At 40.2% G+C, this 26,366-nt stretch overlaps 1 protein-coding gene and 1 pseudogene across 5 annotated transcripts in view; one reads left to right on the forward strand and one right to left on the reverse strand.

Moving 5' to 3' along the window:
* The first annotated feature begins 14,082 nt into the window (after positions 1 to 14,082).
* DCUN1D1 (defective in cullin neddylation 1 domain containing 1) overlaps positions 14,083 to 26,366 on the forward strand; it is a 30,409-nt gene continuing 18,125 nt past the window's right edge. The window contains exon 1 of one of the 4 annotated variants that reach the window (XM_082394221.1): positions 14,083 to 14,310. In XM_082394221.1, the coding sequence (XP_082250347.1) occupies positions 14,308 to 14,310 (3 nt within the window). In that variant the 5' untranslated portion in view covers positions 14,083 to 14,307. Of the gene's footprint in view, positions 14,311 to 14,577; positions 15,254 to 26,366 lie in introns of those variants that run through there. The other 3 variants (XM_082394223.1, XM_082394222.1, XM_082394220.1) reach the window with 3 other exon arrangements.
* LOC309629784 (adropin pseudogene) lies at positions 17,243 to 26,362 on the reverse strand (annotated as a pseudogene). The gene has a single exon. The product of its transcript is annotated as an adropin pseudogene (transcript).

Raw genomic sequence — 26,366 nt, forward strand, 5'->3', positions numbered from 1 at the left:
CCCCTGCATTGGATGCATGGACAGAGTCTTAATCACCGGACCGCCAGGGAAGTCCCTGTTCCTTGTTATCTTTACATTTAATTTTTAAAGATCACTGAAGAAACCATTTTGTATTAATACAAGGTAATGGGTAAGATGCCAATACAAATGCCTAAAGGGACCAAATACCCAGATAACACCTGTAAGTGAAGTCATGGGTTCAGGCAGGAGGTTTGGCCTCAGAAAGCAGCTGCTTCTCAGCTCCACCCGGTCAGTGCCAGGCTGTGTGGGAATGTGGGTCCAGAGTGGGTACATCTTCCAACTACTTAAAAGAAGTCAGAAAGCCAACTTTTCACGTGAAATCTCTTGATTTTTAAATGTTGGCAAACTATTCAGGTTTGTAAATATTGTGTGTGCCTAACAAGCTAGGCTTCTGTTAGTAACTCTACTTTGGAGAGACTAGTCCGGGAGGTGGTAGGCTGGCCTTCTCCCTCTCTGTGCATCACTGAGACGTATGTCTGTCTCAGAAAGAAGAGAGAGCCAAGCCGAGGTCTATCCCCAGCTCTGGGGTTCCACAGCTGTGAAACCCCAGCCGAAACCATGTACCATTATCCTGTGAAAGGCCAGTCAATTCTTCCCTTTAAGTAGCTCTGGGCAGCCAAGGGCTAGTGCTCATGGAACTATTTGGAACATTCTAAATTGGGAAACGGACAGTTTTACATTGTGTAATCCATCTGGAAGCAAACAATACCTAATAGGATAGTGGTTCTAGGGGCAGATTCAGATTTTGTGGGTCCTGAAGATTATACAATTTGGGGCGACTCTAAGAAAAAAATGTGAAATTATGAATACAAAATTAGCTATGAAAGTACACAGAGGTCTTAACCAAAGGTGGGAAAGTGTTTACTTTTGCAAATTTTACAGAAAGCAAATGTCCAGGCCCTGGAGCTTCCCAAGTGTCCTGGCACCTCCCGCTCTGTCCTGGTGACCACTGGGGTGCAGGTAGGGGTTGGGATCAGGACTGCAGGTGTTCTGGGGTGCTGCTGATGTTCTGTTTCTTAACCTTGGTGGGGATTCATTTTACAACAATTTATTAAGCTGTGCACTTATGTTTTTTGTACTCTCATGCATATTTCATAATTTAAAAAATCATTTGACCCTTTTCTAAGTCAGCAAAAATACTAATTTCAGGGACTTCCCTGGCGGTCCGGTGGTTAGGACTCCGAGCTTCCACTGCAAGGGACACGGGTTCTATCCCTGGTCATGAACTCAGATCCCGCATGCTGCATGGTGTGGCCAAAAAAAAGAACAACAAAAAACTCATTTCATTGGGAAGTAGATCATCTACAAATATTTGTTGAATGAATGAGTGTTTTCAAATCTATTCAGCCAATATATGTCAAGGGCCTAAATGTGTAAGGATCCCTGTTAGGTATTGTGTTATTAAATACTTTATAGTATTTAATATTTAAGTAAAAAGTAAAATTTAATGAAATAAAATAATTATATTTTATTTTATTTCACCATTTTTAAAAAGTTAATCTGATTCTTTCACTATTGTTTTATATATAAATAACTAAAAATATAAAATATAAATATTGTTTTATATATATATATAAGCCGGATACAGACTTTATTTTTTTTAATTTTTTAATATGTATTTACTTCTCTATTTATTTATTTATTTTGGCTGCTCCAGGTCTTAGTTGCGGCACACGGGATCTTCGCTGCAGCATGTGGGATCTTTAGTTGCGGCATACGGGATTTTTAGTTGTGGCATGCTGACTCTTAGTTGTAGCATGTGAACTCTTTAGTCGCGGCCCACATGCGGGATCTAGTTCCCCAACCAGGGACTGAACCCAGGCCCCCTGCATTGGGAGTGCAGAGTCTTACCCACTGGACCACCAGGGAAGTCCCTAAGCTGGATACACACTTTAAAAAGAAGAAAATATATTTAAATTTAATACCATTTTTAGCTTTAAAAATTTTTAATTTACAATCATACAATTTTTAAAAACGTTAGGTAGAGGGAACAGAAAAACAAAAGAAATTGTTATTTATTTAGCATATTCTAAAGGCCAGGCATATAATATTTTTAAAATCATGCATAATTCCACCACACTAACATAACCACTATTATTACTTTATTGTATTTCCTTTCAGTCTTCTAGTTACAGGTACACTTTTTACATAGTTAAAATCATAATGTTCATAAAATTTCAATCCTGATTGTTTTTAACCTAACACATCATAAGCATTTTCCATGTTGCTACATGGTCTTCATAATCCTAATTTTAAAAACGTCATAATTATTCCTTAGTTATTCCTGGTAATTGAACAGAGTATAATTTATATATCCATTTTCCTAATCTTAGACATTCAGATTATTTTAAGTTTTTGTTATTATAAAATGAAGCAGCACTTATTTTGATGTACAAAGCTTTCTTTTTTTCTATTAGGATCATATGCTTAAGGATACACATCCCTCATTTTTTTTTTTTCCCTATAAACCCATATATTTTATTTGTCCACTCTAAAAAAGAACTAGTATTGGGGTGGAAGTGAGAGAGGGAAACAGGTGGAGAGATGATACAAAAAGGAAAATCCCTCATGCATAGATATTCAAAACTATTTACCTTGATTTAATCCAAGACAAACCTTCCATTTTTGTATTAAAATTCATAGAATGCATCTTTCTCCTATCAGGGATATTCTCTTACTTTTATTTGGTGACCGTGGATAGTATGCCAAAACTGACAGATTCTCTCTAGAGACTCAGTTTCTCAGGTTGTCAGAAATTGTGACAGCTATCAAGAGATTTTTAGTAGCCAGATGTTTCAGATTTGCAACTGCCCATGTTATATATGACATTTTCATTTCAATTTAATTCAAGAAATTGAGGATCTATGTTGTCCCTATTTCCTGTACCGAAAATCCGAACAGGTACTGTGAGGATTTTTTTCTGATTTGTGAATGTAGTTACATGGAAAGTCATAAAAAGCTCTTTTATTATGCATTTAATTAATTACCTTTACTTTGAAATCTGGGCATAAGTATCAGCAAAGCGCTCAGAAGCAGGCATAAACAAAACACTGTCCCTCTGCTCAAGGAGTTTATAATTTACTAGGAAATCAAGAACATAAACCTGAGTTAATTAACTTTCTAAGTAAAGTTTATGTTCTTAAAAAATGTGTAGACACTCGAGGGAAATGTAGACACAAAACGGATACTTGAAGATATTAAGGAATTATTGTTAATTTTTTAGATGAGTTACTGGTACTGTGGGTTTTTTTTTTTTTTCCTAAAGAAGAGATACTGAAATACGAATGAAATGTTTTAATAATATCTGAGATTTGCATCAAAATGATGCAGGCCATGGGAATGAGTAGGGTATAGATGAGAGAAGGCTGGCCTTGAGATGAAACTGTAGAAGTTGGGTGATGGGTATACGGGAGTTAATTATACCATTTGGTGTACTTTGTATATATTTGAGAACCTTCAGAGTGAAAAATTATTACACCTTATGTAGTCTTCCTTCTATTGTGATATCAAAACATAAATATGACTGGAGCCTCAATGACCCATCACACCATTTGGAACCCTCTCCACCTTTACCCCTGGCCAACCTGCTTGCACTTTCCTCCTGGACCTCTACCAGACCCCTATGGTTGGGTCTCAGTAGAGGCATCTACCTGGAAGGGAGATGTTGACAAAGCAGCTTGGTTAGTGAGAAACTTGACTCCTGCCTGAGCTTTAAAATCTATGTTTATTTGGGAATAAAACAGAAATGATTCATCTTATGAGTTTCCTCAGGGCCAGTGGAATCCTGAATTCTCTCGGGTGAGTTTATTCATTCTGAGCTCTAATTGAAACCACAATGTGGAAACCGGTTGGCTCTTCTCTTATATACTATGTCTATTAGAAGCAGTAACACCTGCCAGCATCTCAATTCCTGCCTTCCTTGGCATTGGGTTGAATTAATCAATAGAGTATATAACTAACACACACAAAAATTCCAAATCAAAAATCTTCCAGCAAAACAAATGTAAAATTACAAAATAAACTCTTAATTTTCTGTAGTTTTTCAAGTAAGGTGAAAATTATTCATTTTTCTTTTGATTTGAATTGTTTTGAATTAAAATTGAAATTGGTAGTATAAACCTGGTACACTCTCAGAAACTACTGATATTCCTTTTCTTGTATTCCCTCTTTGTTGACATTGTTCCCCTTAATTCATTGAATTACGTCACTGTAATCATTCAAGTCACTGTTACTAAATAGAAAATCTGATGCCACTATTATTTGATTTTAGATTCATGCTATACATGATGATCCCATCAATGAGAAGGGAGTAAATTTTTAATATTTTGAAAGGTCAGTTTATAATATCTATTCTAATATCTATTACTATCTAGTTTAGTGGTTCCCAAGCTCTTTATCCTTTCAGATTCTCCTTAATTATTTCTATCAACAAGGACTTTTGGTATTAAAACAATTTTCTCCTAAACAAATAACCACATGTATTTGTTAAGAAGTCATCAAGTAATTTCTCCACTTAAAAAAAAAATTATTTACTTATTTATTATTTATTTGGTTGAGCCGGGTCTTAGTTGCAGCAGGCGGGCTCCTTAGTTGTGGCACGTGGGCTCCTTAGCTGTGGCTCGCTGGTTCCTTAGTTGCAGCTCACGGGCTCCTTAGTTGCAGCAGGTGGGCTCCTTAGTTGCGGCTCACCGACTCCTTAGTTACAGCTCACTGGCTCCTTAGTTGCGGCTCACCGGCTCCTTAGTTGTGGCTTACCAGCTCCTTAGTTGTGGCATGCGAACCCTTAGTTGCAGCATGCATGTGGGATCGAGTTCCTGGACCAGGGATCGAACCCGGGCCCCCAGCATTGGGAGCACAGAGTCTTAACCATTGCGCCACCAGGGAAGTCCCTCCACTTTTTTTTAAGTAATGAAAGAACACATGCAGTTCATAATGAGCTTGGAGTAACATGTATTACTATCCCGAACTAAAACAGTCTCAGCTAAAAGGAAAGAATTTCAATCTTTTTAGCAGTAGAAAGCTTTTCTTTAGCTAAACCATTTCTGTTAGACTTTTTTACGTATTGAAAATGGTCTGTGATCCTCATTGCTACCTTTCCAAACAGTAGTTGGGGTAATAGCTCTAATTAATAAAATTATATCATTCAAGGCTCCTATAAAAGAAACTTGGTAGCAAAAAAATAATGTATATTCTTTCAGATGATTTATCTCCTTCTCATTGATAAGCATTATTACACATAAAATTGCATGAGCTAGTAAATAATTTTTTACTAGTATCCTTTCTCCTATTCTTTCTTTTCTGTGTTCTCTTGCTATAAGACCAATGTCCCTGGCTGTTGCCAGAGAGAGGAGGGATCCCAAGGCTTACAAGTGGACATGTGCCCGCCAGGCAGGCAAGTGGTGAGACAAGTGGTTTATATTGAAGCCCTTCATGTTCTTGCCATAGTTGAGGTATAGTTGATTTATAATATATAATATGTCTCAGGTTTACAACATAGTGATTCAAACTTTTTATAGGTTATACTCCATTTAAATTATTATAAAATATTGGCTATATTGGCTGTATTCCCTGTGCTGTATCCTTGTAGCTTATTTATTTTATACATAGTAGTTTGTACCTCTTAATCCCCTGTCCCTATATTGCCCCTCCCCCCCTTCCCTCTCCCCACTGGTAACCACTAGTTTGTTCTCTGTATCTGTGAGTCTGTTTCTATTTTGTTATGTTCATTCATTTGTTTTATTTTTTAGATTCCACATATAAGTGATAACATACAGTATTTGTCTTTCTCTGTCTGACTTATTTCACTAAGCATAATACCCTCCAGGTCTATCCATGTCATTGCAAATGCAAAATTTCATTCTTTGTTATGGCTGAGGTAGTACTCCATCGTGTGTGTGTGTGTGTGTGTGTGTGTGTGTGTGTGTGTGTGTGTGTGTGTGTGTATACAGACTCTTCCATCTTCTTTATCCACTCATCTGCTGATGGACACTTAGGTTGCTTCCATATCTTGGTTATTGTAAATAACACTGCTGTGAACATTGGGGTGCATGTATCTTTTGGAATTAATGTGTTTTTTTTTCTTTCACTATATACCCAGGAGTGGAATTGCTGGATCATGTGGTAGTTTTATGTTTAGTTTTTTGAGGAACCTCCATAGTGTTTTCTACCATGGCTGCACCAATTTATAGTCCCATCAACAGTGTAGAAGTGTTCCCTTTTTTCCACATCCTCACCAACATTTATTTGTGGTCTTTTCTTGTCTAATTGACTTTTCACACAATACTCTGAGGTAGGTATTTTGGAGATAAAGGAACTGGGGCTCATATTAAGAAATATGCCAACATCACCATCAAAATAAGCAGTAGAATCTTGTTCAAGCGAAGATCCAAGTAACTTGAAGCCCATGCTCTCCTGCTACACACAGCCTTGTGCCCATAGGCCTGTTGGGTTTCCTAGATGCAGGACTTGTAGAACCTTCCCAAAGACCCTTTCTTCAACCATCATAGCTTCCACATTGCCTGATCCTAAGTTCCTGGGGTGGGTGGGCAGTGATGCCGGGACTGTTTGGTTCTTTCTTTATATTCCTAGTATTTCACACTGTGGCTGACATGTAGGTGTTCAATGAATGTTGAAATAAATGACTGAATGAGAACAATTATACTTCCTAGAATTTTGAGCAAAGCTCAGATTTGAAGTTGGAAGGGAACCAAGAATTTATCTCATCCAAATTTGCCATTCTGAGGAATTGTGGCTCCGAGGAGACAGGTATAATTTGCCCAGTCATATGGAGATAGACTAGAACACCGTTGTCTTAGTCTGTGACTTTTTCATGTAACCCCTTGAAATTTTCATGAAATAGACCTATTTCAAATGTTTAAAGCTGATGCCACTCCTCAGTTTGTAAGTTAAATAAGAGAAATACAAATGTTAAAAAAAAAAAGGGGATCTGAACTTCATATAATGTAAAGAAAATATTCCAACTGCAGTACCTTCATAACTGACAATATTATTCATTATTTCTTTGGAGAAATCATCCATCTGAAAGACTGGAATCAAATCTTAGGCACTTCTCAGCCACAAGATCAACCAAACACATGAAACATCTGGCTCTGGGGGAAGTGGACTAAGCCTGGGCTCTGAGCCATACACATCACCCAAGGTATGTGGCCCTGTCACATCCGCCCAGCCTGAGCCAGGTGTTCTCTTACACATTTCACAGCTATGTTGTTACTCTGTAGCACTGTATCCTATCGATCAGGAATGAAAATAATCCCTTCCTCTCTCCTAACCCCTCCCTCTGGCTGTTCTTTCCAGCCAGACCTAGTCTGCAAATTATGCTGTCACCAACACCTCCCTAGAGCTCACCCGTCAGGCCTGACCCTGGACCTTCATGCTTGCTTCCCCTCCACTCAACCGTTAACCCCCGCACCCTTCTTCCAGGTCAGACTATCAACAAAATCAAGGGACCTCTTCAAGTTCTCTAAAATTCATTATTTTGTTTCAAAGTGGTCATCTGTAGCCACATTTTCTTTTCTTTCACTTGTGGTCAATTAAGGGTGGCCAGGTCACATTTCATCTGTAAAGAACTTTGCCCTGTCATCTCCTTTCCCAAATGTCCTGAAGGGTGTTTCCAGGTCTCCCACAACAGATCAACCCATTTGGGTTTCATCTTTAGATTCCTTCATTGACTTCCTCTTTCTGTATATTTATTTTCAAAATGATAATCTCACATTAACATTTTTCAATTGTTTTTTTCTCTTTCACAGTGCTGTAGGGCTAAACTGACCTTGATATTAACTTTTTTAGTTTTACAGTATTTGCACAGAAACTCTCTCTTTCACCAAACTCTTCTCTCGTCTCCAATCCCAAATAATTTCTTTGAAAAGAGTGACATATCTTGAAGGAAATAGAAAAAATGGCATTTACTTAGTGTGTAGCCCTGAGGAAAACACCTCAGAACTCTAAAGTGCTTGTGAAATGCATTTCAGTGTTTAATATGTCTACTTTTGATTGAAAAATGCAGAAATTATATTTAATAGGATGACATGTTCAGGGTCAGGCAGATTATTGGTGTTTGGTCGACATTTATTAATGCGTATAGGTGATTTTCCTAGTCTGCTATACACACTGAAAACATTTATCCCAGATATAGATGCGTATTTAAAGAATAATTCTTGGGACTTCCCTGGTGGTCCAGTGGTTAAGACTCTGTGCTTCCAATGCAGGGGTTGTGGGTTTGATTTCTGGTCAGGGAACTAAGATCCTGCATGCCGTGTGGCATGGCCAAAAAAAAAATATAATAATAATTCTTATTGCCTTCCTGCCAATTTTTTTTCCTCCAATTGAACTGTGTTAGCTTCCCAAATGCTAAATATTTTTGTGCTACTATTGGTTATATATTGACATTCCAGGTTTACTTTGGTTTTCATCTATTTCCGGGAAGTAAGAGTACTTATTACTCCCATTTGTTGGGCATCCACTGCAGGCCAGCCACTGCCTAAGCCAGTGCGGAGCAATATAGTAGCCGTTCACCATATGTGCAACTGAGCACTTGAAATGTGACTAGTCCAAATTAAGATGACTTTAAGTGTAACATACACATCAGATTTCAAAGACTTACTATAAAAAAAAAAGTAAAAATATCTCAATAATATTTTATATTGAGTACATGTTGAAATGCTGATATCTTGGCTATCTTGGATTAAATATTAAAAACAAAACAGGTGAAGCCTGTTTCTTTTTACTTTTAAAAAATTTCAATACTAGAAAAACTTAGATGTCATATGTGCCTCACGTTTGTGGTTTGCATTGTATTTGTCAGTGTGGTGCTAGCTTAGGTGCTTCATACTCTGCACAATGAATGAATGAGTGAATAAATGAGACAAGCTCTGCTTTCCTGATATTCGAGGACAGCTCATGATAGTCTACCAGAAAGGAATCAAACAAACTTAGGGGTTGATAGAAACTTATTACAGTTCAGCCCAGTCTCTTCATTTTGAGAATACCAGGTCCCAGAGAAATCTGCATGTCTTATGAGCTATCCACTGAATAAAGACAGAAAAGCAAGGTTTTGATTCAGTACCACCTCTTCCTGTGTCATCATCAGTGGAAAATGATGAGGACACCAAAAGTACCTAGGAACAAACGCCTGGGATTCTAGTTGATCATCTAGCCTGCTACCTGTAGAACTGTTTCAGTCATTATGATTTCAATGAATTCACTCGTTGCAACTGACCAGAATTGTTCTAGACAGATACCTGGGCTAAGCCACAGTATCATGTAGGAAGGACCAAGCTGAGCCAGGCAGGGAGGTCCAGGATGGACCTCCTGGGACAGTAGGGCATTGTGACATCATCAGTGATGGGCCAGACGGTTTCCCGTTGCTGGCCCTACAGTCTCAGCTGTTACTGCAAAGTCCGTTCCTCTACCATGAGTGTGGAGCAGCTAAAATCAACAGATTCACATGTACCTTGAGGTGACAGACTGGCTCTGGTAAATATTCCCATTTTCCTATTTAGAAGGTGACCCACTGGAATACTGCTTTTATTGGCTCTTGTGTGTGAAGAGGACAATGGTGTCTAGTTTCCTAGGGACACTCCTTGAAGTTTATTCCCTTGTCCTGATTAAGGATTCCTTTTCAAATAGTTCAGAATGTTGGGGAAAGAGTCTCAGGCAGTCATTTCTTTGGCTTCACTGGTAACATTTATCAGGGACAGGAGCGTCCAAAGCCTTCCACCTCTTCCCCGACTCTGGTGAGTTTGGTGTGAATTTGGGACCATGGTCCTCACATTAGACATCCCTGTCCTTGAGGCCTAATCCTGTCTGCTGTACCTTTAAAAAGTTAAAATTCTGGACTGATAAAATCTAAATGTCATGTTTCGCTCTAACTAAAATAGGTTGCATTGGTCAGGCTCATTTACTCTTACATATTTATAAATAGGCAAGCTTGAATTCAATAAGCACGTTTATGTAAATGTTGGGCAAAACTGAGTCCCCCCAAGTTAAGTGTGGGAGGGTGGTGGCTGTGTGTCCCAGACTAGTGCCTTTGAACTGTAACTATGTCTACATAGTTACCCTGCAAGCTTAATTTTAGCTGGATGAACTACCAGAAATGTTAGCAATCTGTCTTTTCAGATGACTTATGCTCTTTCTCTTTGCTGAAAGATAGATTTTAAAAGTACGGAATCCTTGGTTTTACATGTTTCTTTAAACAGACTTGTAACAATTTTATCAGCAAATATACATATCTTAACATGAATTTTTAAACATCTGAGGCAACAATTATTTTCAAATAGTTGCGTGTTTTACCTTGAAAAATTATACTATGTACAAATACTGTATACTTGTCTATGTATCTATAAGTATACAGTGACTATATATGTGTGTATGTGTTTTCTCTCTATATATATACATACACATGTGTGTGTGTATATACATATGTGTATCTATATATCGATATCTTTTTCCATATCTATGTATAGATACAGATATCTATCTTGTGGGGGAGAGGGAGAATGATAGTGGATTTCAGCAGATGTTTCTATCTTATTTTTCTTGTTATATTGAGATTGTCACTGCAGAAAATAATCTTTACAAATTCTGTACTTAAGAAACCTCAACTTCTTAACAAATACTTCATAACATAAAAAGTGATATGAACATGTTAATGAATATTCTTTAGTTAATTAAATCTTGTAATTTATGCTTTATCTTCAGGATTTTTCCATTTAAAAAGTTATCAGGACAATTTTAACAAGTATGTTTCTCTAACTCAGTAACGATTGAGTAATAATTCTCCACTTCACATTCAGTACTGTAGCTTGGAAGTGCAGTAATGGGTACAGTTGCTACTACATTTACCATCTGACCATATGGTATAACATACATCTGCCAAGAAGGAAAGACATTCCATTACAATAACAAACAATATAGGCACAGTCTTAAGGTAGGTAAGACATCAATTAGATAACTTCTTTCTTTTAATTTATCCAAGTATTACCACGTAGCATATATATATGTATATATCCTATATGCTCGGCACTCATTTTTAAAAATATTTATTTATTTATTTACTTTGGCTGCATCGGGTCTTAGTTGTGGCACACAGGAGCTTCATTGCAGCATGTGGGCTCTCTAGTTGTGGCCCTCGTGCTCAGTAGTTGCAGCACGTGGGCTTAGTTGCCCCCACAGCATGTGGGATCTTAGTTCCCGACCAGGGATCGAACCTGCGTCCCCTGCATTGGAAAGCGTATTCTTAACCACTGGACCACCAGGGAAGTCCCTCGGCACTCATTTTGACACTGAAAACTCAAAGATGTGTGCAACTGGGTCTCTGGCCTGGAGCAGTGCACAACCTGGCAGGGGAAGTCATGGAGGCTAATAATTATCATATGTCATAAGTGTAATAGAAGTGTATACAAGCGGTCACAGAAGTACAGAAGGAGAAACATACCTACCAGCTGGAATCCAGGTGATGAGGTCAGCAGATAATCACAGAGAAGATGGTCTTTGAGTTGAGTGTGAGGTCTTGGTAGGAAATACAGTGTGGTGGTTAAGAGAATAGAGTCTGTAGCCAGACTATTTGGGTTTAAGTCCCAGCTCTACTACATATCACCTGAGGAACATTTGGCATGTTATTTAACCTCTCCATGCTTCAGTTTCTTCCTTGGTAGAATGGGCATAATCATTGGTCATAGTTCATAGGTTGAAGTGAGGATTACGTGAGTTAGAATGTGTCATGGGTTTAAAACAGTGCCTGGTACATGGAAAGCCCTCAGTCAGTGTTAGCCAGTCCTCCAGGGATAGCAGAATGAGAAATGGCAGGCTTGGATTGTTAAAACTGAAATATGAGGTGTATTTGTGTGGGAGGTGATGGAAAACAGCAAGGTGAGTGGACAGATTATGGGGAGAGAGCCTTGTATGCCACACCAAAGAGGCTCACGTTTATGGAGGCCAAGGAGAGCTTTAAGGATGAAATTCAGATTTGTGTTATAGAAAGAGAACTCTGGAGCGGTGGGGAAAGAGTAGAGGCCAGAACATTGGTTAAGAGGCTGTTGATGAGAAGAGATATAATATAGGCTTGGCTGAGGGATAGAGAATAGAATGCAGATGCAAAGTTATTTAGGAGGTAAAACTGATGAGGTTTGGTGAGCGATTAGATTAAGGTGGATGAAGTAGAAGGAGTTGTGAATGACTCTTAGATTTCTGGCTTGGATGATCTGGTAAAAAGACAGGAGGAAAAGCAGGTTTGGGGATAAGGTTTTGGATTTGTCAAGATTGACAGGCCTGTGGAGTAACCAAAATTAGTGTGTAGGCCTGCCACTCAGGACCCAGAAGTCAAGATTTAGGACTCCTCAAGACACAGGTAGTAGTTGACATTGTGGGAATGTGAGTGAGAGCATGACACAGCTCATATACAGGAAGAGATTCAGGGATAGTTCTGGAAAGCCCACGATTTAAGAGCCAAAGAGAGCTGAGCCAGCCAAGGAGAGTGGTCACAGAGCAAGGAGGAAACACAGAAGAAAGTGGATCATGGAAAATGATGGAGAGGGAATTTAAGGAAGAAGTGTTCTAATGCAGGAGAGAGGTCAAGTAGAATGAGAACTGAGAGCTGTTTGCTGGAGTTGGCAATTAGGAAAAAGAGCTTAAAACCCATGAGGTATTACCTCAGTGAAGTATAACAGTATGGGGAAAGAGATACAGTGAATCCTCTTCATTAAGACCCTAGATGTTAGTTGATATTTCAGGTCAAATGCTAGGTGAATTCCTGGACAATATCCATGGATGTGGTTCAGCTTCAGGCTTGCTGCACAAGGCAGATCTGGCCTGTCCTGACCAAGCTGTTTTCCCAGAGCCTAGCAAGGAGACTGGCACATTAATATGTATACACTGAAGGTTGGTGAAAAGAATGGATGTATGCTTAGGGGTGGCCCAGGATGTTTTGGTAGAGTCCCTGGAGCTCCTGATACATGGCTGCTCCAGGAAGTGTTAGGAGGCCCCCAGGAGTTGCCAAAGGAGTTCTGTTGCTTTGATAAGAATTTCAAAGCCATAAAGTTATAGGGTTGATCTGGCGGATTATGCCAGGATTGGGGGGAAAAGGATGTTGCTGAGTACAGTGATAACAGGTGAGGGTGATAACGCTTCCACTCAGGTTGGTTCTGTTCTGAAACAGATTTTTTTGCTCAGTCTTAGATGTGATTTTCTGATGTTTGCTTTATTACCTGTTTTTCTTATTTCCTTCGTGTGTGAAAGTGTCTCATCTCTTCAATTGGATAGTCAGTTTCTTAAGGGCAGGGACCACTCCAAAGAGTCTTTTCTACTCCCTGCAGCACACACTTGTCCACTTGACCCCCAGCAGAGAATCCTGGTACCCTCAGCCTTAGCAGACTTAGAACCAAAATTAGGACAAGCCTGACATCAACCCTCGGTAAAAAAGATGTTCGTTACTTCCCAAAACTTTACCCTAGGAAGGCTGAACTAAGCGGATATTTAGAGAAAGTGGTAGGCGCCGATATCTGCCACCAGTGCGTCATGAATGGGGCCCTGAATCCTCGGTCTTCCTCGCCTGGAACCCGAGGGCCATCCCACCAGTCTTCCTGTGGACAAAGGTCTGGGAAGAGTCTGGGCCATTCCAAAGGGCATTCCGGCTCCCACATGGCTAGACTAAGGTCTCCTCTGGCATGTTCACGTGGGGGACCCGACGCAGTCCAGACACTGGACTGGGAGAAGAAAACACTTGGGGGTGGAGGTGTTTTTACTGTTTTCTTCCTTTTTTTTTTTTCTGGATATTTATGGGGAGGGGTGGTTTGGGACGGATCTAGCGCCTCAGTCCTAGCCCTTCCAGTCGCCCCCAGCTGCATAAGTTATCGGCCACAGCTCTCTCTTCCCCTCCTCGAGACGGTGTAGACACGGCCCTGGCCAGCGGACGGCGGAAGGAGCGCGTAGGAAGCGGAGGTGGTGTCCCCCGGCGCCCCCACCCGCCGGGCGCGGCGGGAGGATGTCGGCGCGCGCAGCGCGTGCGTCGCCCCCTGCCCCCCCCCCGCGCCCCCCGCCCCCCGCCCCCCGCCCGGGGGGACCCTCGCGCCCAGGGGAAGCCCCGCGCGGGGCGCCCGCCCCAGTCCCTCCGCCTCCCGGAGGCCCGGGGCTGCCTCTTCGGGCCGCGCTGGGGCCGCCCCGCACTGCGCATGAGCGGGAGCCCGGCGAGCCCGTGAGAGGAGCCGCCGCCGCCGCCGCCGTCCATTCGCTGCGGAGCCGGAGGAGGAGGGGAGAGGCCCGGAGGACACCAACATGGTGAGGCACTGCGGCCGCCCGCCCCGCCGGCTGGGGGCCGGCGCAGCCGCGCACCCCCGCCCCGGCCGCCCTCCGCCCCGCGGCGACCCTGCCGCCCCGAGCTTCGGCCCGCGGCCTCCGTCCAGCTCCCCGGCGGGGCTCTCCTCCCCGCCTCTCCCTTCCTCCTTCGCCCCTTCCCGCCCGGGCGCCGCTGCTACGCGAGAGCCGAGGAGGCGGAGCGGAGCCGGGCCTAGTCGGGAGCCCCGGGTAGTTTGGGGCGCGGGGAGCGGCCCCGGGTGCCCCTTGCTGGGCCCGGCCCGGCTAGGGGAGGCGTTGGGGCGGGGGGAGGGGATGGGGCAACGGCCCTGTCTCTGCCCGGCCCCCACGCCGGCTCCATTGTGTCTGGCCGGGGACCGGGGTCCGGGGTTCCGGGTGAGGAGCCTCCCCCCGCCCGGAGCCGGGGCTTCCCCCTCCGCTCCGCCGGGGAGAAGGAAAGACTTTCCCGGCTCTCCCCTCCCTCCTCTGCTCCGGCTCCAACACCCCTCAAGTCTCCAGGCAGTTTTGCTTGGGGCGGGGTAACAGCCCTGTTCCTTTCTCCATCACCTCTCGATGCGCCCCGTAGTCCTGGAAAATGGGAGTTTCACTGGCCAGTTGGTGGAGGTTATATTTACCTCTCTACTGAGAACATGGGAGACCGCTGAGCTTGGGGGACGTGGGGGGAGGGGGGAGTACGGAAGTGCAACCTGTTCTCATTTCATAAAATTAGGAGAAACAGACTTGCTACCTTTTGGGCACATATTTTATTTCCTTGGGGTGGGAGGAGTAATTGCTTTATTATGTCAGTTAAAAACCATTCGTGATGTTTAAAAAACAGTTTGTCAAGTTAGTCCCCTCTCCCTTTTTTGTTTGGAAAATGCCTTACAAGCTTGAAGACGTGGTATTCAATTTATCTGTTTACATTTTGGTAATTATGTACCTGATTCTTGGACTTTCTGTTTTTCAGAAGCTATGTTTAGTATTATAATCTGAGCATGAGTTGAATTCCATGCAGGTTACTGTATGAATAGACAGTAAAAATGATGTTCTTGTCCCTTTGCTCATGGGGAACATAAAGGCCTCTTTGAGGAGGGTGTATGTGTGTGTCTGTTAAGGGAATGCCCTGGTGTCTTGTTTTTAGCTGGTCTTATTTCTGCTGAATGATACTTACCTAGTCTCAGCCTCCAACTTGGCAGAATTTTGGTGTCGCGCGTATGGATATGTGGTTTAGTTTGCCATATACTCAAGAACTTAGGTTCTGTGGTAAGTTCCATGAAAGTTTACCATTTGTATTTGTAAGAAAACTTTGCCATAAAGTACAGGTGAATGTTTAGACTGATGTTACAATGTTTAAAGATCCACCAGGGCGGCTAAACAGTTTCCAATTTCTTAAGCATTTTGACGGTCATAGACATTACTCCTGAAGTTTCCAGACTCTTGGCTTGTAAGAGTATGCTTGAAGTAATGAAATGTAATTCCCCGGTAAACACTCTGTGAGAGCACTGAAATGTGTTCTGCTCATAATAGTCTCCAATCAGCACCATCCTCTGGAATCCAAAGTGTTGATAATGCTCATTACTTGTTACGAATTCAGGAGTCATGTGGTTCATATGAGAGTTCAGCTTGTATTGGAGCTTGTAAGCTTCTATCCTTTTACTACTATTAAATTAGCTAGTTTTGGAACTTAGCCATAACTATTTAATTACACTACTAATGACAAGATATCACTAATTTAAAACATTTTTTGTGGCTGAACTCAGATCATGTCACTAGAATTGTCTTGGTATGCTCTTGTTAGTTTGGAAACTAAATCACCATGGGCCCTAATAGAAGTTAGGCCATAAGAATTTTCTAGTTAAGTTTTTCATTGTAAATTTATTTTACTTATAATTATTTCTTGATAGAATTTTGGGGCTGTTTTTCGGTGTGTGTAATGCAGCCCATTTCTAGAGCACATGTTATATTGTCAATTTTGGGGCAAATTTAAATGACAGGATATCTGAATATGTTGTGTAAGAAAAAAAAATTGTTCATTTAACCTACCTGACACCCACATAGAAAGGCCAAAAATAGCTCCAAAACTAGACAATATTCTGTTACCCCTGAAAATCTTTTTAAAAAGTGTTTGATTTCTGGCTTGTTGTCTTATTTGTAAGAGGACAGGATTTGATGATTCCAGAGTTACATTCAGCTAAAAATTTTGATTTTAATTATTTTTCTTAGATGTGTGAGAAGTTTGTAGACTGTGTAACCTACTAGATTTTTATAGACTCACAGCATCGTAGAATTTTTAGACCTGAAATGGCTTCAGAGGTCATCTCATTTACTCCTCTTCCCTTTTACAGAAGAAGAAATTGAAGATCAAGGAGGTTTTGAGGTTCAAGTTTGCAAAATTGTTAGTTGCAGAACTGAAAGTAACTTTTCCTGGTTTTACTATTTCCCCCAGTATTTGTGCTACATGTAATCTTTTAACTCACATGAAATCTAAAGAAATGGTTGAAAATTGGATTTGAAATTAATTTACTCATTTAAACAGAGGGAAACCCAAGTGTTATTAATGAAAATGTTAAATAACAAAATTCAAATTAATGATTAATGGTGTTAATTTACTGTGTTTTTAATGGTTTTTTTTTAAATGTGTGGACTTTGAACCTTAAAATTATATTTTCAACAAATATCAGAGTTTGTAAGTCCAGATTAATGTAGGCCTGTTGAAGGTTGTCTCTGTAGAACTCGTTTCACGTTGTTTTGCATATACATAAGTAAATTAAGGGAGGGCCTTAATTTTAATAATTATTTCTTAAATGCCTACCATGTGCCAGGCACTGTTCTAGGCACTGAGTATATGGATATACACGCATGTATTTATATACATATACATATATATACACATATATATATATATATATTCCCCCCCCCCCAACTGAAAAAATAAAAATCCCTGCCCTGGTGAGGGTTACATTTTAGTAGGGAGAGACAAATAATAAACATAGCGTATATTTTTCTTCCTTACTATGTTAGAAGGTGTTAAGGGCTATGGGAGAAAGGCAGTGTTAGGGAGGAGAATTGGGAGTGTTGGGGCACAGTGGATTTGGGGTTGCAAAATGGTGTTTGCACCACTGATGAAGTGGGTTTTGAGCTGACTAGGAGATGAAGGAGTAAGCCATGCACAAATGTGGTCAGAGACAGTTTGAGGAGCACTGAGTCCAGTGTGGCTGGGGTAATGTGGCCGGGGGAGAGGGGCATGTTGGGCATCGGAGCAGATGAGGTCTGAGTAGTAAGGAGTGGAGATGGGCATGGGTGGCTATTGTAAGGATATTGTGTTTTTACTCCAAGAGAAATGGGAAGCCAGTGAAGGATTCTGAGTAGTATGATAGACCTTGTTTCTACTCTCAGTGTCCTAGTAAAATTATAGTATACATAATTATCTTCAAAGCAGTTTTTAAAGACAACTTATGCAGTTTCTGTGTGCGGAGTTTTGAATTCTGATTAAGGTGACTGTCCAATATTCAATAAAAACTAGTTGAACATCAAGTTTACCTAGCCATGCTCGTTAATAAAAACAACACAGCATGATCTCTTTTGTAGATTGCTTTTGAGTATGTTCTTGTAGTTTGCATGTTGTTTAATGACTGTATGCAAAAAACTGGGCCTTTGGGAAGGAAGAAGGACCTTAATCTTTACTGAGAACATATGTCTGCTAGTCAGACAATTCACAACTCTTATTTTATCTCCACTCCAGTTTGTGAGATAGGTATTGCTACCTTCTTTTAACATACCTGAAAAAGGAGGTTTAGTGTTTCTGAAGAGATGGCCAAGGTAAAGAGCTAGTATATGACAGAGCAGGGATTAGAAGCCTGGTCTCTGGTTCCACAGTTTATTTACTCCTCCTCTTTTTTTTTTTTAGAAAAACCCAGCAAGCACCCCTTCCATATAGGTGTGGAATTTTTGATTGGTTTCACTCTGGTTTCTTCCTTATATTGAATAGTGACCTAGTTGTTTCCATATCAAATCAGATGATCTGATGTAAACATTTAAGTAATTGAAAAATTAGAACTCTTTTGGTACATATGGTAAAAAAAAAAGTTGAAAGTAAAATTAACTTGTGGTTTTTTTGTTTTGTTTTTTAAGTTTTAAAAGAGCTGAGCTCATTTGAGTCAAGTGGCTCTTTTGATTTTGGCTTCGTAGGTTGGGTCAAGCATAATGAAAATCTGTGAGAAAGCCCCTTTTAAATTTGAGTGTGTTGTTGTTCAAGTTGTGATAGTATTAGCCATGACATTTGATGAAGAGAGATAGTTCCAAATAGGATTCAGTTGCTTTGTGGACACAAACAAGCTCTTGAATAACCTGCTGACTATCTAGTTTACCTAGTCACTTTAGGTGTATACCCCCCACCTAAGAAAAAGCAAAAGCAGAAGGGGAAAATGCCACTGAAATGCCTTTCATCACTTTGTTGAATCCATTTTATATGATTAGTACCTAATCATTTAGAGTGATTAGGCTGCTTATTTGCATTGTAAAATTTTAAGAGAGATTTACTTTTCAACAGTTCTTTGCTGAAGAATTCTTATTGCATTATACTTTCGAATCCCTCCACACTGAATAGTGTTCAGCAATAGAGATTAAGTTGAAGTACGTGGCCCATTCCTTTGTTATATTAGGATATTTTTGTTTCAGTAAACATTTAAAGCACTTATTATTCATAGGATTTTACTATTTCTAGATTTAGGACTTGAGTAGATACCAAATCTTAGAATTAGGAAATTTCATTTTTTGAGGATCATTTATTCTCTTTATGAAACAAGTATCCATGACTGTAGAATGCTAGTGGTTATTATAAGTTCTTTAACTGTGGAACTTTAAAAATCTCATTTAATTCTTTTTTGTTGTTGTTTTGTTTTCACCTCAGTAATCTTTTTGTTAATTCAAGATTTCTTTAGAAAAGATGTTTATGGAGAGGAGGAGCAAATTTAAATTAGCTACCTTGACTACTTGTTAAATGTTCAAGCAGTAATTTTGGGAGAATCAGTTGAAAGACGATGGCTAACACAAGTATTTTAAGGAGGTTATTTCTATCCCATTATCAAAGATAATCAGGAATTAGCAAAAATAACTTTTTAATAGTCAAAACAGTCTTCTGTAAACCAGAATCAAAACATTTATTCCATTTACAGTGGTAGTCATCTTTTGAAAAATAATTCTGAGGATGGGGAGGAGAAAATCCTTTAAATTTTCATTAATGGAATATTTTTTTAAAAACTTTGAGGAAAATTATTTAAAAGCGTACAAAACCAGATTGAATCTTACAGATATACTTCTGAAATATTTTTTCAGGTGAATTGCCATTATATCAATATAAAACATAATTGGGTGCAAAGATTACACAGTATAGTATATTATTCCACTTTTGACTTAGAAGTAATGCAGCTCCTCTCAAAGAAGAGTTCATTGTAACTGTCATTCAAAGCGCAGGAAGTTTAGGGATGAATGATAAGACCCACAGGCCTACCATGAGTAACTATTCTAAACTGCAGATTATAATTTACATGAATACTGAGGTTTTGGGTTTTTGTTTTTGTTTTGCTTAATATTTGAAATTGTATACATTTGCTTATATTATCTGGCTATAACCTGTACATGTTTTTTTTCCCCCCTCTGGGTTTCAAGCTTTCTCATTGGAAAAGGAAACCCTGACTTTCAGTGCCCCTAATTTTCCACCTCTGTATAGTTAAAGCTATAGATTTTGGCCATCTTTTTAAAAATAGACTATGACAGGACTATAAACACATTTTTTCTTCCTGATGAATTACTTGTCTTAAAAATAACCAATCCACCTCTTTTCCCCTCCCCCTTCCCAAAAAACCCTGAAAGGAAGTTCTATCCTTAAATTAGTCTTTTAGTTAGTAAGGGAATGCTTAATGTGCAATTTTTAGTCAGAATGCAAATTGTTTACATTTGAAAGGGAAAAGGTCAGTTGATTACTTATTTAACTTTTCCATAAAAATAGGTGAAGAAATATTGTTCACAATTCCCCTCTCTCCCCAGTGCACACAATAATTACTCAGTGGTTGCATTTTTGCCCTTTTTGTTTTTTCTCTTACTTGACAACAATGTAGAAGAAATGGAAAACTGCATGCCTTGAAGCCAGGCACCAGGGTTTCATTTCTGGCTCTGCTACTTTTTGGATAAGTCTGTTTAGATAAAACGAGCTCTGAGGCTTGGTCTCCTCATTGGTAAAACAGAATCAGTGATAACCACCTTGCAGAATTGTTAATAATTAAATACCTAGCACAGAGTTGGCACACAGTAGGAGCTCAAATAAACGTTAGCTGCCAGTGTTCTGATTATGGTGGTGGTTATTCTTTCTTCTTATTTACAGAAAATTACTTTTTTCTCTGGAGTATATTCTTTGTGGACTTGTAAGGAGTCCTTACTATGTGCTAGTTACAGTTCTAAGAGTTTAACTTGAATTAGTTCAGATAACCTTCACACCCGATTTACAACTGAAGAAATTGAAGCACACAGAGATTAAGTAATTTTCCCGAAGTCACACAGCAATTAGGAGGCACAGGTGGAATTAAAATCCTGCCAGTTTGATATGAGAGTCTGCACTCTTCACCTCTCTGCTGCAGGTGGAAGGGAAGAGAATTTCTAGCTACTCTTACCTAGATTCTTAGCCTGGCTTTCTGGTAGAACTTTACCCCTAGGTGAAAGTCTTCTCTAGGAGTAGGTAGTCTGGTTAGTTGAATTGATTTTTCTTGTACTTTTGACTTAAGACCTATAATCTGTGAGAAGGCCTTTTATAGATGAGTGGTTTGGGATATTGGTAACATTTGGCTATATCTGCTGAACACTATGTATCATATGTGGAAAGTATGATTTTCTGGACTTAAACCAGCTCTTCTAAATTTCAGATGAAGTTAAACTGTTAATCATATGGTAAACACATGAGAACAACATACAGAGCTTTTAATGAAAATTATGGGTGATCATTACAGTGTTTGATTTTTTAAACATTGTCTTTTGTGAGCTAGATTCATCAAATCCTGAGATAACTAGAATTGAGTTAGGAAATTAATTCCTTTAAAAATATAAAGGTCTTTTTTTCTGGAGTTTAGACTGAATTTGACACTTAAGGGTGAGAGATTGAAACTTAAGGGTGAGATTCTATTCAGAATAATAGAAATAATGAATCTTAATTTCTTGCTTTTAAAAATGTTACCTGTTAAAATTATTTTTATTTTAAAATTATTAGAACTTAGTTAACTAGAAAATAATTTTCCATGTTTGTTGTTTTTCTTGATGGAAATACTTATAAGAGGAATTTTATAACTTTATGAGCTTTTTTTTTTTTTTTTTAAAGCCGTAGTTCCATTTATTATCCAGCAAAGAGTAGGAGGACCAGAGGAGGGGCCCAGCCGCGACACCCTCCCATTATTGCCATGGATTGCTTCCCCACCCTCGAGGGCCTAGAGGCGCTTGGCCTAGGGGGCGGGTGGACCCAGCCCCGACCGCTGGGATGGAGCAGAGTCCAGATGGCCCTGGCCCTAGCACCAGCTCATGAACCCCGACCCCAGGCCTGTCTACCGAGGGCCAGCAGAGCCCCTCTTGGAGCCAGGCCGACCAGATTCTAGGCTGCTGGGTCCAGATCCAGACAGGCTGGACTCTGAGTTCTGGACCCCAGTCTGGCTGGACCCTGGGATCCCGATTCCAGGTTCGAAGTAGGGTGGACTTAAGTCCCAGACTCCGGGCTAGGCCTGGGGCCTTTAGGGCTGCAGCAGGTAGCTGCCTTCACGGCTGAGCTTCTGGGCCAGGGGCGCCTTCTCGGGACAGGGGCCAGGGCTGGAGTTGGGACTGGATTTGGAGAGGGAGTCGATGTTGGCAGAGCAGGAGTGGCAGGCCCAGCAGAGAATGACCCAGAGCAGCAGCAGCAAGAAGCCTAGGAGGCCGTTGCAGATGATGGCAGTGAGGGCCCCCTGGGAGATGGCTGCCCCCATGCCATGATGGGCAGCACCCTCAGACAAGCACAGACTGAGAAGCTGCCTCGATGGCAAGGCCCATGCTGAGGCGGGACTCTGGTATAGCCGGCCTTCCAAGGAGGCTGTCCTGTCCACACACTCAGTGATTCCCGGGCAGTGAAGATGTTCACATGCAGTTCCGAGCCTGAGTTGAGCCCGGTGTGTGCCCGCGGGAGGGTCCCGGGCAGCGGGGTGCTGGGCGCCGACTGCTGCTCGGGAGCCTGCGGGTGGGGGGCGGGGCAGTGGGAGGCGGGCAGGGGTGACGTCCCCTCCCCCAGCCCTCCCCGTCGTCAGCTGGCTGCTCCCTGGGGTGCAGCATTATTTTTTTATTATAGAGTTTTTCTGTATCCCTATTCTTCTATCACAATAGACTTTGTAAGTTCAGTGGTCATACACTTGAGTATATGATACTTGGCTACATCCAAAGTATTTGATTTTTTTGTTCCCAGATAAACTGATATTTTAAATGTAATTCTTAAATTTCTTGAGTGGAAAAAAATTGCAAACATGCTAGATTTAAGTATTAAACAATGTATATTGATAACCAGATTTTCTTTTATTTTGGAAAGATGAGTAAGCAGGTGCTTTTTACTGTTTAGATTATAGTAATAATAGTATTTCTAACTTTGGTAATCTTTGATGCAGTTATTAGCTTTCTATTAAAAGAGACAGCATTTCTTTATCTCCCTCCCCCTCTTTCCTCCCTTCTTCCTTTCTCCTTCCCCCCCTTTTTGCTAGAATTATAAATAATCAGGGTATATTCTGTATTTTATACATTTTACATACTTAACCAATATTGAATTTCCTTGAAAATTTGATAATCTCCAGATAGTTTTCACATTTGAGTCCTGAAGATTGTATTGCCTAATCTTATTTAATGACCACTCTAGTTTGTTCCTTTTAAATAAGTCTTAAATAGTATGTACTACATTTGAGTGCTGAATCATTGTAGTTGTCATATGTTTTTGCTCTTGGGAAGATACCCACTGGCTTGGTAGTGGAAACAAAGACAACCCATCTGTTATTTCTTCCACGTCAGTTTTCTATTCACCCCCTCGTCCCCTATAAAATAATTCTTTGCTGGCTAGATATCCTTTTTCTCTTCCTTAAGTTGATAGAAATTTAAACCTTTGAGCTGTACTCAGAAAATCAGAACACCTTGCCTGGTGCCCTCTTGTGGCCTGGCAAAAGGGGTTGGGAGTGTTGTAGCTCTCCTAAATAGGCTTGTGAAAAGGGCAGGTCTGTGTAGCCCACTCCAGCTTTCCTCTAGGACAGCCTTTGGGACTACAGAATTGAGTACATCCTCCGTAGTAGGAGAGCAAGTGTTAAGATTTATTCTAGGCACAGAGAGCTGACAGAGAAATGGTCACAGTACATTTTAAGTACAAGAAAGGGGAGGGTACTTATCTGACTTTGCAGAAATGGAATTGCTTATTACTGCGTGGCCTAGCAGGAACTCATACTATCAGTTCTCTGCGAGGTATCACTCATTAGCCTCTGTGGTGTTGGAAATGGGTAGCTGCAACCCTTTTTCTTAAAATATATTGATATTGCCCCATGTACTGGAAATTTAAACCAGTTAAAATAGTTTCTATTTGCGTATACATAGACATTATTGATCACATATACTTTTATTTCAAATAAGATACAAAATGGAGTTAAAGAATTCACTTACATAATTTTGTTATTAGTTTTTATGGATAAGACTGTTTTTTAACTTGGTCCCCCCAATTTTCTAATATCTTGCTTTCCAACAGGAAGTCATTAGTAGAGTGAACAGCCCTTTTAGGCTTGCAGAAGTGACTTAAGCTGTGTTTTTCCTCCCTCTCTTCAACAAAACTGATTCAAGCTTCAGGGGAGAACACTGGATTTAATACTGTATGATAAAACCCCCAGTAATCCTGATTGTTTTGCTGCCTTTAACTTTTAGGAGAATGGAAAAAGGTTATACAGAGAAGTTACGTCAGGTTTAATTATAAAGTAATTTCCAGGTTGTGGCCTGTAGTTGTTATACTTCTAGGTTAATCTCCAGTACTTTGTACAGCATTATACAGTGGTCAGTGATGATCATAGTGACCCTTAGGTACTTCCCTGTTCTTCAAAGGATTAAAACATATGTCAGTATACTATATCTCTTAGATACTGTATCTCTTATGTATACTATATCTCTTAGAAAGGTATACTAATTTTAAAAATAGCTCTCAGTAAAAAAAGTTGAAATCAAAGTGGTTTCCTTTCAGTTAAACAGTATATTAAAATAAGACAGGTCTCTTCCTTGGCATTTGATTTCACTGTGGGTTTGTTGCAATTGAATAACTTCTTGAGGAGATACTTTTCAAGAGGGAAGACTCCTAGACATTTGAGAGATGTGTCCCATAATAAGATATGAGTTATCGGGAAGTGGTAGAGTTATTTGTGAAATCCAGAAGTGGTAGAGTTATTTGTGAAATAACGGGAGGTTAGTGAATTTATAGTTTCTCAATTTTAATGGAGAACAGAGATTGAGATTTTAATCTGTAATCCTAAGCAATAACATATTTGCAGAGAGAGAAGAGTATGGCTGACAGATTAGACTCCAGGGTATAAAAGATAGGGTTGGTTTTCATATTTGATTTTGCATAGTCTTATTTTTACTCTGTGGTAGGTAGAAATATTTATATCTTTGGTAGCCTTTTTCCTGAAAACCTAAAAAGGTTTATAAATATGTACAGCAAGCAGTGTGATTTATGGAAACATTACGAAGACCCAGATTCATGAGAGCTTTCTGTTCTTGTCCCATTTCTACTAATAATAACCTGGGTGATTTTTTTAACAAATTCCTTAACCTTTGGGGTCTGTTCTCTCATCTGTACAATCAGGTGGTTGAGGTTTGTGATCTGTCAGTTTGGGCCAGATCAAAAATGCTGGGGTTTTCAGATGTGTTGCCTAAACCACAGAACACTGTATCTATTAATGTGTGCCCTTCTCACATGCTTTTTTCCCCTTCATTTGCAATAATAGCTCAGGAAGAACCCAAGTATTTTGCTGAGAGATGGTATTAGGACTTGTGAGAGGGAAGAGTAATACTGGGGAGGCTGAAGTTGCACAGGAGACCAGCTTGGGTGAGAGGAGAAAAAGAACATGGCCCTTGATACTGGGAGAGAGTGGAGGGCCTAATTGCCTTGCTTCATTTTGCTTAGGGCTTAGGTCAGATGAGAAATGAATATGTGTCGACACAAGGCCAGTGCGAGAAGGTTATTACAGTAGGGAGGCTGGTTAGAGAGAACATCTGCTAGGTTCAGGCTAAGGGAAAGAGGTGATTCTTTCAGGGTAAAAAAGAGAGAATTCTGTTAAAAATTACCTTGGTTGGAAGGATGCGGGGTACTTGTTCATATTTCACTGCTTCTGATTTGACTGAAAATATGAGGAAATTCTATGGATAATTATCTTGGTTCCTGGACATGCGAGGAGAAATGCAGAGTTCTCACGTTCTATTGCTTTCTCACTTGCTTGGTAAAAATAGCAAGAAAACAAGGGGGTAGGGTGGAGGTGAGGTTGGGGAGAATTGCACCCCATATTCTTTATAATGGGTTTTAGGACTGCAACAAATACCTGTTAATCTCATTGTTCCTCAGGGTCACTTGACTGTTCTGACTGGCTAAATAATGTCACCATTAGTGACATTAGTGGTGGTCTTCCTCACCGCTCCTTAAGCATCCCTTAGAGCTTTGTTGCTTGGTTAAGGTTTTGAGAGTAGCTCTCCTTCCCTTCGAGAGCCTTTGTACATGCTCACGGGACCCAATTTTAGGAGAAGCGCAGGGTAGGTGAACTTCTCTTGCCTCTGTCCTAGTTTCTTTCCCAAAATGATACCAATTTTATGTTTTAGATTTTTTAAAAATTTGTCTTTCTGATTAATAGATTGAAAATAAGTCTTGAGCTAAACGTTTTAATATTTTATGAGGAGAAAGTACTGCTAATAGTGATTTAGTCAGCAGTATAGAAATACTTAGTCTTTTGTGACGTTACACAGAGTTTCAGTTTATT

Source organism: Balaenoptera borealis, assembly GCF_965194805.1.
Source record: "Balaenoptera borealis genome assembly, chromosome: 5".
Classification (NCBI taxonomy): domain Eukaryota; kingdom Metazoa; phylum Chordata; class Mammalia; order Artiodactyla; family Balaenopteridae; genus Balaenoptera; species Balaenoptera borealis.